A 12,581-nucleotide genomic window follows, 5' to 3' on the forward strand; every position below is an offset into this window, starting at 1 on the left:
CAATGTTTTGTTTGAAGCTTTTGAAGTGTTAAGCAGACGGTAGAGTCGGCCCATCATAGCAACTGCTGCTCACCTGTCTTTTCTTCTTTTTTAAAATTTTTTATAATGATGTAATGGAACTTTTTATCTGCATAAATGCTGTTATTTATCGGAGTGGAAAGCATTAGGGATGCTGCAATTGTTGGTTTAAAAGCGAACCGTAAGTGAGACTATTGAACCCAATAGTGGGGAAAGAGAATTGTTACATCTCTACTGCAATATAAGAAGGGTTTATGTATTATTGCATTACACCAGGCTTAGTTTAAGCCAACTTGCAAAATTAAAAAAAGGATTTTTCTATAGTTTTTGTTTTCATTTTGTAATGCGGTTCAAAAATAATCTATTTAATTGAACAGTAAGATTGGGCACCCAAAAATCAAGTTTTCAAATGAATTGTAAGGAAAGTCAATAGTTGTATCCCTTTTAAGTATTGTCAAAAAGCTTTTATGGCTTTCAAAATAAAATGAATTCCTAAATAATTTGAAAGTTTTGAAAGGAATGCCAGGTTTGATTCTTTAAGTCAAAGAAATGTCTGATGTTTTTGCATATTGGTTTTTTACCCAATGTTTTCCTATTGGTGTGCTGAGATGCGTATTCAGTGCTAACTGCTCTGCCGTTTGTCCCTGCAGGGCTATGTCCTCGGCACCCACCACATCTCCATCCGTGGACAAAGTGGACGGATTTTCACGAAAGTCTGTCAGAAAGGCCAAGCAGAAGCGCTCACAGAGTTCGTCCCAGTTCCGCTCTCAGGGCAAACCCATCGAGCTCACGCCCTTGCCGCTACTCAAGGGTAAGGACCACAGCAGGAATGTTGGGTTTCTGGAGTGGGACAGAAACACTGCAGTTTACCCTGCAGTGTTTCTGCAGCATCTCCACATGAGACCAGCGTGTGGAAGACAGGCTGGTACAGGCATCTTACAGTGATCAGTTCAAACACAGCGACTCTTATCACATTTAAAAACTCTTTTCTAAAGCTCATGCGTTCTCTGCTGAATTGCTGCCTTTGTTCCACTTGTTGCTCACTAAGGTGAGAAAATGAGGATAAAAACAAAAATGTCCTCGCTTTTGTAAGTTTGTAAAAGTCAAAAGTTTCAGTTAAAAAAGAATAGTTCTTTGGACGTGCATTCACATTATCTCCATCTTCAAACTAGCAGGCTTTGGCGAGCTTGGATCTGTCTGTGCTGCTGGTGTTTGTTGATGGACTTGAACTCAGTCTATCTCCCAGAACTTCATGCAGTTTATGGTGTTCTGGTGTCTGCGCCATTCTGCTAAGCGGATTCTCCTACTCTTTATGCAGCTCCTAATAAGGTCTTGTGATGTACTCACCAAATGGGATGACAGTTGAAGTACAAAGTTTTTAGGCGTTTGGAGCATCTTGAACTATCACTGCATCAGATAGCTTTTGAACCATTTACAGGGTTCCCATGGGGTCTTAAAAATAAGGCCTTAAAAAGCATATCTTATATCTTGTTCTCAAAAATGGTGCAGTTTAAAACCTTTTCGTGCAACTTTTCTGGTCTAAAGTTTTATTTCGTTTAACCACGATTATATAAGTAAAGCGGGCTATGCTTCATCTCGCTGGATGCCAAGCGCTGATTAGAAAAAGAAAACGAAAACTTCAGCTAGTTGTGACCAGGCCTAAAAGTAAACTGGTTTCATACAGTGTCTCATATTAATTGTGTTTAATTCCATTTTTATAAAGATCGTTTGAATGAATTTTGTTGCATTTATCCGCTCCATGAGAACATAGTCTGACTTTAAACCCGTCTGTGATTGCATGTAGCTGGTTAGCATAGCATCGTAGGTTTATCAGCAGGTTTATCCTCCAGCTCTTTCTGGATCCTGTTAAAATTCCTCATGTTCGGCTGCTTCATCAGCTTAAACTGAAGCTACACTGAGGCATTTGCAGAAGTTTTGAGCGTTTCTTTTCTCCCCTCAGCTTCACGGAAGCAGCTCCTCTTTCCTTGCTGCTTCGCGCTTTTAAATTACATTTTAAATCGCGAATTTGAATTAATCGATTAAATCGATAAATTGCCCAGCCCTACATTTAATATAGTAGCCTACATAGTGCATAGACAGGATTGATATCATTGCAAAGTGCAATTGCAAAATATTTCTTTTGCCCTGACTGGTTGAGAAAAAACCTGTAAAGTGCAGAAGTGAGTAAAAGTCCACAGATTCAGAAATATTCAAGTTCTTTGTTATTGTTACCCACAGAGGCTGAATCTTTTGTGTTCTAGTTTTCTGAGGCATTATAACCTGAGCTTCTATGCCCGAAGGCCAGCTGACTCTCCAAACGGATGGAGCTGCTCACATGGTTCATATGGTAGAGTGTCCATCCTGAGAGGCACTGGTTTTATTTGGTGGATTTCAACCCAAGATTTTCCTCAAGGCGCTTTAAAATAAATTAAAAAAAAGAGAGAGCCAAATTCCCCCTCTAGACTAGATATTCCACAGTTTTACATGCAAATACATTTCAGTTGCAACTTAGGGAAAGCAGGTAAAATCAGAATTGGATGATCTACAAATAGACTGAGGGGAGATTTAGCAGTTGAAGTTTGGAATCGGTTTTCCAAGCAGTCAACTGTGTGTTAAGGCATCAGAACAAACATTTCTCTAATGATTCTTTCCACTCTGTTTTCTAGCCATGTTCAGCTGCTTCTCTCTGTCTGTGCACAAACAAACACTTGAGCATTTCCGTTGCAGACACCCATACTGTTGTTGCTCAGGTGGAAGTTCTACAGCTCTTTTATCTGGGCCGACTTTGGTGCTGAACATTTTGATAAGTCATTTTAGCATTCCTGTCTAGCTGAAGTTGTTCTGCTTCATGGTGTGCTGATGCAGCGCCTTTTCAAAGTTGGATTTCGTTTGTGGCAGACTATCAGATACACCCAGACCTGCTCCGTTCTTCTGTGTCGCATCGGTGTTCACTGCAGCGCTGTGCAAACCGGTTTTGTTTCATGCAAAGTCCAAGGAAATCTGTATCGGCGCCTGAAATAAAGTAGGTCAGTGGAGGTGTTACTTAGAAATCTGTTTTTCATAAACCGGAAATGTGAATAGACCTCATGTTAAATCCCTATTACTAAATACAAACACCATACAGACTCTATTTACCCTAAGTGGGTTTGCTCACAGGTGGTGTTGCTATAATCTGGGGCTCTTATTTTGATTTCTACAGACTGGTCAGCACAAATTGTCATAAACAATAACTACAGTTACAGTTTCCTTGCAGTACTAGTCATACGTGCAGGCTCTGCTCTGTGGGCCTTAGACGGACAAAGCTTCCCGTTAAACCACCAAGCAGTAAAGTTAAATGAATGAAGTCAGCCTCTGCAAATCAACCGTTCACCCCAGATGACCAAATGTGGTTCAGCACACACCCAGAGCCTTCTGTCATGTTTGTTACTGATGAGCTCTACATCAAGGATGTGCTTTATGTAACAGCTGTGGCTATAGGAAGATGCAGGAGTTTAGTTCCAGCTGATGGAGGGTTTCTTCTGGTTGATTCACTTGTGCCATGGTAGCCGTCTATTGCTTGGCTTACAGTTCAGAGACGGTCATGTCCACGCACAGTAATGAGGCGCGGATGTGAGGGATTTCTGAACGTACAGCTTGTGGTGTTCAGAAAATGTCATATTTCGTCTGTCCATTCACTGAAATGAAAATGAATCCAAATTTGAAAGATCAGAAAACATCAAGCTCTCTGTATTGTGCTTTGATGTAGTCAGCATTACTGCGATCATGCTTGGTTTATTAAGATCAGTAGTGCTTATTTTAATTAAAATGTTGAACAGTTGCTGCAGATAACCTGTTTCAATTGTAGTAAAAAAATGAACTATACATTTATACATCTGCTTGGAAAACAGTTTCTATCTAAATTGCTTCTGATTTCTTTGCCTCTCCTGTTGCCAGTCTTTCCTTTTGTGCATATTTTACACTTGGCTTGCTATTTTTTCCTTCATTTCCATAATCTATGTTTACACTTTGCCTTGAGGTACATGCGTAATGCTGCAGTGGGAGCTCAGACAGGAACAGTTGTGTTCTTGTATCACTGTTGCTGTCCTCTTTTAAAGAGTTACTGACTACCATGAGTTAGACTTCACTAATATGACCACAACTGTCTAAAAAAAAAAAAAAAAAAAGAAAGAAAGCTGGTGGTGCAGTTTTCGTAATACAACCCACCCAAAAAATATCAGACACTTTGCCATGAAATCCCATAATACACAAGCTCAGCAGAAATAAATGGTGATATTCAGCAGGTGGTTCATTATCCCAGTAATATCAGTTATTATAGAAACTAATTTCCCTTTTGGGATTAATAATGTCTAGCCTCCTATTGATCTTGTCTTATCTATTTTATCTATCTTATAATATTTAAAAATGACAATGAAGCTACAATAAAGGGGTGTGTGAAAATGAAGCCAGTCGAACATGTAAAGCAAATTTTGGACAATGATGTCAGTTTGAATGATATCCCATAGATATGGTCTCTGATGAATGAAAAGGCTTGATTTTCTTTAGTCATAAACAATGACGGACATGCACAGGAACACAGAGCAGAACATAAAATCATTTAATTAAGATGCCAAAGTAAAGCAGAATTCAAAGTTTCACACACTTGGGGGGGAAAAAAAGTGTGTTTTCCATCTTGAGTGGGTGTTGGTGCACTGCCATGGTTTATAGAGGGGGCAGAGGGGGGAAAAAAAGAACATGGCTGCTGCATGTCGCTCAGGAGGGGGAGATGAGGAGTTTAGTAGGGTTGAATGATGAAGGAAGGAAAGAAGGTGGAGGAGGAAGGGATGGGCACAGTTCCTGTTCAGTGTTAATGTAAGCATTATGGCTGTTAAAGTTAAAGTATCAGGTGAAAAAATAACAAGTCCCAGGTGTTTAACAGCAAGATTTTAATGGGCTAAAACTTAAATATGGTCATTGTCTTAGTTTGGCAATATTTATACTGTTTCTAAGAAAATCATGGAAGGTTAGGAGTTTAATAGATATCTTGTCATATTGGTTCCAAGTGCCATAAAAAAAGCTAGTTTTGGTTTAATAACATAATTTCAAGTAAAGCAGCTTCAGCTTGCTGTACATCTGACAGGTGATGGATGTCTTGACAGCTACACCTGACTGATGGGGGTCCATTTGGCTCTGAAGCTGAGGATGCTGTCAGAATATTGGATCAGAATTGGCTTCCTCTCATGTCTCAGGCTTTGCAGGAGGACAGATCTGTCTCTGACCTCCAAGGTCAGCCGTCTTTAAAAAAGAGGAGTAAAAAATAGAAAGGAGGAGATGTACAATGCTGGTCAGCCCACCCATGGTTTTCTCTGAACTCCGGCTGGCCAATGAAGCCCTCTGACATACTCTCCCATGCTCCCTCCCCTTCACGTCCTCCTTTCTGTAGAAACTTGATCTTTGAGGTGTCTGTTTCCCATTTTCTTACCACGCTCGCTACAAACAAGTCACTAGAGGAGCGTAGATTTGATGAACCTCCACATGTCTTACTGAATTCAGCTCCCACTGCTGCCTTTATGACCGTCTGTTTCTGCTGCCGTTCCCCGAGGAAGGAAATCTGATTCAGTGCACCACATTTTTTACAAGTGAGTTTTGTGGGCGTGTACAAAGCTGCAGCACATTGGCGACCGATGTTATAGTTAGCTTCAGCGGTCGGGGGCCGTCCAGTGCGTCTTGTCTGGACAGACGACAAGGTGGACTTGAAATGGACGTAAAAATGGACTTGGATCACTCATGGCAAAGAGTTTCATTTTTATCACCCCGTGATCTTCTGTTAGATGAAGTGGGGCACTTTTTTCTCCAGAGCATTTTAATTAATTGAATGTGTAACTGTTTAGTTTTGTAAATAATGAAACTTCTTTTGCAATTTTCTGAAAAAATGTATATTAGTCTAGAAGTGCTTGCCTAAAAACTGTGTAACTTTGTATTCAGTGTTTACGCACAAGTGTATTTGTGTGTGCCTGCATTAAGTTGATGATTAGAAAACCTTTATAGCATTTTACAAATGAAACATCGCCTCCTTCAGCTTGTCTAGGATCTAGGATCGCTCTTTCACTAGTGTTCCCAGGCTAACAGACTGCTTCAGGATCAGGTGGAGATCTCATGACATGTGGAAGTGTCTCTCAGCTGAACCCATTAGACCTTTACCCGGGTAAGCTACTCCAGGTGATGCCGCTTCCCTGAAGCTTCTGTTATGCATGTTAGCTCTGTAAATGAGATCACAGAAGTAAACAGAAACCGCAAAATCAGAATATAAATGCAGACTTTAGGAAAACTAATTGGATGTTGGCACAAGGGCTCTTCAAATAATTTATTTTCATTCAATATCTATCAATCAAATCCACAAATCACTTTTCCTGTAATTCATTTTTTGTATTTTTTTTTTTAGCCAAAAAGCTTAATTCGTTTAGTTTTTAAATAGGAAATAACAATTTTTTGAAGAGAAGTTTTTCTGTTTGTTTAGTTAATGTCATAAGTAATTTACTAATTTTCATAACCAAGACAACTGTTTTTCAAGTGAAAAACAAAAAAGAAATGGACAAAAAGGATCCATGGATACTGTTGTACACTGAGTGATAAATCGTTGATAAAAAGTTTTGGTGGTGGTGTTCAGCCCTACAGTGTCTCCAGTGAGGTGATTCCACAAATGCTCCTAGAGTTGATAACATTTCCTCCGTGTACGAGGGATTTGTCGCTGACTTTCACCGTCCACTGATCTCACGCTTCCTCACATGTTACAGGCTTTTATTGGCTCCTGCATAGCTGCAGCATCATTGGGGTTGATATAGAGTTAACCATGCAGTTCTAAATAAAAGTGAATATTTGTTTCTCATTAAAATTTTACTCTTTTATTAATCAGAAAAGTGAATTGAGATCCAATCCCCATTTCTGACAACACTCTGGACCTTTGGAGCTTCTGTCTTTTTCCCTCATATTTGGACTGTGGGAGGAAGCCGGATTGCTAAAAAAATGTAGGATTTGAACCAGATCCTTTCTGCTGTGAGGTCAGAGTGTTAACCACTTCCCCACCGTGCACCCCCTGTCTTAAGGTGACCGCTTGCTGTCTTGTGAGGTTTTCATGGTGTTGTTGGGCCTGCCTGGCGTTTTTCCAGCTTCCCCTCTCAGGTTGAGCTCCTACGTGTAACACAGCAGTAATAAGATGACCGAGGCTTTGATGGGAGTCTGTGTTCTTGTCTGGTCAGAGTGTTTCAGTAGTTTGATAAAGTTCAGGAACTTCCTTTGACATGGGAGCATGTTAGAGCAGACGTGTTGACTCAGCCAGGAGCTTGGTGGAGATACATGTATCTCTGTTCAGGTTTTTTGACCTTCCAGTGTGATTTGAAGCTCCACTTTGGAACAACTGAATTTGCAATGATGATTATTTGAGAGTGTAGCTGGTTAAAGCTTCAGGGTAGGACAGGTTTGGTTTAAAGTAGCTGAGACTGAAGAAAGCTTTTCAGTTAATGTGGGTCATTTCTCTTCTACGACCCTTAAATAATGGCGTTAAAGTGGCTGTGGCCTTCACAGCAGTGGTTGTGTTGTTGGTGACACCAGTGCAGAACAAAGTTTACCCTGGAAGACTGCATAAGTTAATGATTGACAGCAGCCTGGTGCCCTGCAGCAATGCTTAAATGAGACCTGAGAGCATGGAGATAGGGGCTCAGGGGTTTGTATCTGGGTCATAATATATATTTATATGTTTAGCTTTTTCCATGACACAAGTCCTGTCCTGCTGCTTGTCCTCACTTAGTGCATGTTTGTGTGCTGCAAGAATGTTTTTTTCTGCAGTTTGTGGCCAATCATGAGTTGAGCCTTGGTCTTTTAGACTCTTGTAAAACATTGTGAACTTGTTTTATGACGGGGATGGACACAGAACCAGATTGAGGCTTTGATTGATCGGTATTGATCATTTTGAGATCAGTATTTTCTCCATAGAGGATTAAAAAGATTCTTTTAGAAAGGGCTTTGCTTCGTCTGTGTCCTTCTGAAGCAGCCGCTGCCTTTATTTAAAATAAAGTTGTACTCTGTGTTTTATATCTCTGTAAAGAACTTCGAATTGGCTCCGGGTATGAAGAGTGCAACACAAGTAAAACTGCCTCTCCTTGGGTTCTCCGTCAGGACTCGTGAGATCACAAGTTTACCCAAAGGTAATGCGTGGCAGTTCCATGTGACATTTCATTTGAAAACCTCAGGGATTCTTCTTTTTAATGCTCTTTATCTTTATCTCACTCAAATATCTCCCGTCTGCTTGATCCTGTTGATTTAAATGAACTGAACTGATATATCCTCCACGTGGATCTGTAGTGCTGCTTCCCCACCGTCTCGCATTTGCAGCAGTTGGTGTCAAACGTGACAACTTTATGGTCTAGAATAATCTTATTGATGGTTGTCAATGCTTCAGTCTGCTAAGGGGACTCAAATAGCTCATGGTCTTCCTGCTTCAAATGCTGCTTTCTACTCGATAGTCGCTGTCGCGCTCTTTGCAAGAAAACTTTGCAGTTGAGGGTTTAGAGCTAAAACAATCACTGGTGATGTCAAGTGGAAGTCAAAAAGTATTTAACAGTCTCTGAATTTGAAAATTGCCCCACTTAAAAAGATAAGAGGCATGTCATGTTCATCTTTGAATTCTCTTCTACTGTAAGAGACGCAAAGTAAAAAAAAAAAAAAAAAATTCAGGAAGTCATACAGATTTTTTAAGAACTGACTGAAAATGATGTCATTTCTTGAGGTCATTCAGATGGAAATTTCAAAATCAATTTAAGAATTTTATTGATTTTTATTTGTCTAGTTGAAGTAATTTCAATGGCCATTATGGGTTTTGTCCAATTCTTACGATGTGTTTATATCAAGAGTTCTTTAAAACAGTTTTATTAATAAAGGGTGAATGTTGGAGGCACATCTGATTTCTGTTCTGAAAGTTCCACTCCGATCATAATTTTAATTATTTTTAAAGTGTTCCCACCCAGCATTTTTGAAATTATGAATGTCATTTTTAGCCAGAAAAAGACAAAACGCTGTTTTCTAGGACATTTTCTGCAGAGCAGTTCTAGAAATTCTCCTCTGAGTTGTGGGCGGGGCTGTTGGCACAGAGTAAGCCCACCCAACTTCAGCTTCACTCACCCATCTGTTCAGACTGTGCCCTGCTAGCTTACAGCCCCTCACACCTCCAACCTAACATTACCAATCCCACCAAAATGGCGAGGAATATTGGAGCTATCCATCCGTACAATTTTGAGCCAGAAACCAACTCAGGCAAGGGAAATAAAGATGTTCATGGATCTAGTAGTCTACAAGTGAATACACAGAGCGCAGCAGGGCCCACCCAGCAGATTTTCTATGTAACAAACACAATCTTTTTCAAATTGCATTTCTTTTTTCATTTACTATTTGAATAAAGAAATGCATTTTTGGGCTTAGTTTTCTTTCTATCAGTCCGCCATCATCAGAAAAATACTAAAAGAACATGTTAACACCAAGAAATGACTGTTTTCATTGTAGCGGGTCTTTAAGGTTAAAACAGTTTGTCGTCCTCTCGGCTATTTCCTGTCATTTTTCACATAAAAACGCTTCAAACTTTCAGCCCACCCTGTCGGAGCCGTGCATTTATGTGAATGAGGGCTTGTTGTAGAGGTTTGATGGCCGTTCTAATGCTCCGTCATGTCTGTCCTTGTTGTTTGAAGACCAAAGAGAACAGATGTTCTGACATGCAGCATTTAAAGTCTCTTCCCACAGTAATCCTTTATGTAATGTTGTCATCTGTGCTCTCTTGGGGTCAGTGTCAACAGCAGGAACAGCTGCAAACACCACTCTTATTTTAGCTAGATAAAGTTATGTTTGGCTTAGTTGATTTCGTCATAGTTTTGGGTAACTTGTGGTAATTACTATGAAGTCCCTGCAGCAGTAAGAAAAAGGTTGAATCAACTTTTAACTTCAGTGTCCGAGGTTTATTAAATTCTGTTCACTTTGTTTGGCGTTTCATGGCTGCCATTGATTGAACAAGCGCAAAGATAACTGAGCAAAGCTGCAGATGCTGATGCGTTTAGGGTGGATAAAATGTCTGAAAAGTGCAGCTTTTTTTATTAAAGTAGATTGCGCCAACTAAGATCTAAACCTACAAAGAAAATGAAGGTCTTAACAGCTACAAAATGGTATTTTAGTCAGTCCTGTGGCTCTTTGGTTTACCATCGTTTGTGGCACAGAGTGAAGGCAGTGAAGATGCTGTACATTATGTCTTCATAGCTAGCACAAAATAGCGCACGAGTGCCCCCCCCCCTCTCACAGGTGCAGCTGCTGAGTCAGTCTGTGGGAGCTGCTCATTCTCTCTCATGCTGTAACCAAAACCCACTCACTCGTTTACACGTGTTCACTACTTTTAGAGACAAGGGGCTTTCCCTTTTACACACTGTGTGTGCGCCCTGTTCCTTGTGTGTGTGTGTGTGTGTGTGTCGCCTGGTCATCTTACACACCTCTCGGCTGCACTTCTTAGACTTGTGTTTCCTCTTAAATGTCTGCAGGCTGCTATCTAAGAATAGCAAAGTTATTTTCCGTTGAATATGTGCATTTATGCCAACTAAAACTGAACTATTCTTTCATAAACCAGACCCCCCCCCAGAGCTAATGATAGTAATGTTGGTGGAACTGTGCACGAGGGCAGGGGTTTTGACCCTTATTGACATTCCCATGGCTGATATAAGCTGCAAAGCTTTTAGGGTGGAAGTGATAATTTGGCGGAGGATAAAATGTTTATTTTGTTCTACAATTGTATTAGCTCTCAAATAGGAGGCTTGAAGTTGCATCTAACAAAAAAGCAAAGGTTGAAGGATCACAAATAAATAGTCAGTTGAAAATAACAGCATATTGGACAGTTGCTGCTGCCCGGCTGCTCAATCCTTGTCTTGGAGATCTACCACCCTGCCTGTTTTCCAGCCTACCTGCACTTCTGTTTGCCGGTTACCTGGATCAGGTGTGTTCAGTCGCATCAGAATGAGGGGACTCCCGCGTCAGCTAATCGCCAGAAAGCATGTCAGAGAACTCTGAAACAAGCAGGCTGGGCCAGGATTGGTCAGTTCTGGTTTAGATTCGGTTTGGTGGCATGTTTGGATCAGATTACTGGAATCTGATTGCAGGATATATAAGGAAAGCCTAAAATTGTTTTTCTGAGTATTGCTCTGATATTGTTCGCCGTTTCTTGACTATGCTAATGTTATCTTGGGGTTGTGAGGAGCTAAACTAACAAGAGAGAATGTAAACAAAGCAGGGGTTGACATAGCCCAGAAATTTGCACTGGCCCACAGGGCCAGTAGTTTTTGAAACTTACTGGCCCTGCCTGAAAGTTACTGGCCCGACACCGCGCATAGCGGGACCCGCCGCTCCGCAGGTGCTTGCAACTTTAGGGGGGTCTGTGGGCATGCCCCCCCGGAAACTTTTAATATGGTACAATTTGGTGCATTCTGGTGACATCACTTATTTCTACACTTTTCAATGACTGAAAATAGACCATATCAAATTTAAATCTGCTCTAGTCTGTTTCAGATGTTTTGAAGAGAGCACTGCAGTGTAGTAGGTAACACTAGTTAAGAAGTTTTCATGGTGCTTCTAACGGCAAATATCGCAATAAATCATAAACCTTAAATGTGTTAAAACAATCTAATGGCAGCTTGAACCATTTAACGAATCAAATAAATCCCTTAATGCATTTGACCAATCGGATGGACGCCTTCACATTGTTGACCAATCAGATGGAGCCCTATTATGTTAGATGTTTGTAACCTATGTCAACGTGGGTCATTTGGAGTATAATTTTTAAACTGGGAATGGTTATTTGGTTATTTTGCTGTTTGTTTATATACCGCAAATTATATCGTTATCGCAATTTTAATCTCTGATATCGCATATCGCGAGTTTTCCTCATATTGTGCAGGTCTAACTGAGATCATTCAGCTAACTAGAAATACTTACTGCTTACAGTGTTGTAAAGAAAAACAAAATTAAGTAGTTTAACATTCTACTGCATTTGAGTCTGAGATTCAGGTATTTGGAGTTGCCTTTGATTCTTTGACATTCAGCTTAAAGCTTAGTGGATACAGTTTCATCTTCAATGCATTCATTAAATATCTTGCTGTCCATACTACTAATTATACCCACTACTCCGTCTAACATATTCCTATCTATTCCTGCCATGTCTTCCACATCTCTGACATGCTTCAGTCTCTCTTCAGTGACGGTGTCGCATTTATAATCAAATGTAATAATAACCCACTGGCTTGTGCCTTCGTTGTTGCTGTTTAACATTGTTTTGTATTGAATTGTTACATTCAATAAAGTTTGAAAAAAAAAAGTAGTGAGCGCGTGCCGCGTGGTGCTCGGCAGTGAATGCCGCGCGCGCGCAGGCGGGAGAGAAGGAGAAGTGATCAAAGGTTTCCCATAGAAACCCTTGAAGTCTGAACACAGGACTAGCAGAAAAACTAAATTATGAAGACGAGGTAAATCTACACGTTTTCGCAAAATTTACTTTATTGAAAAAGGTGAAGAAT

The 12,581-nt window shown here is 40.3% G+C and overlaps 1 protein-coding gene across 7 annotated transcripts in view; it reads left to right on the plus strand.

Moving 5' to 3' along the window:
* The window catches only part of ppp2r5eb (protein phosphatase 2, regulatory subunit B', epsilon isoform b), a 49,551-nt gene that overhangs the window by 15,230 nt on the left and 21,740 nt on the right, over window positions 1-12,581 (plus strand). For 5 of the 7 annotated variants that reach the window (XM_078940796.1, XM_023952059.2, XM_023952060.2 and 2 more), the window contains one exon: window positions 669-829. In XM_078940796.1, coding sequence (XP_078796922.1) covers window positions 673-829 — 157 coding nt within the window. In that variant the 5' untranslated portion in view covers window positions 669-672. Of the gene's footprint in view, window positions 1-668; window positions 830-5,477; window positions 5,634-5,713; window positions 5,831-6,073; window positions 6,200-12,581 lie in introns of those variants that run through there. The other 2 variants (XM_023952062.2, XM_023952063.2) reach the window with 2 other exon arrangements.

Source organism: Oryzias latipes, chromosome 22 (assembly GCF_053564925.1).
Source record: "Oryzias latipes strain Hd-rR chromosome 22, Olatipes_Hd-rR_3.1".
NCBI classification, from domain to species: domain Eukaryota; kingdom Metazoa; phylum Chordata; class Actinopteri; order Beloniformes; family Adrianichthyidae; genus Oryzias; species Oryzias latipes.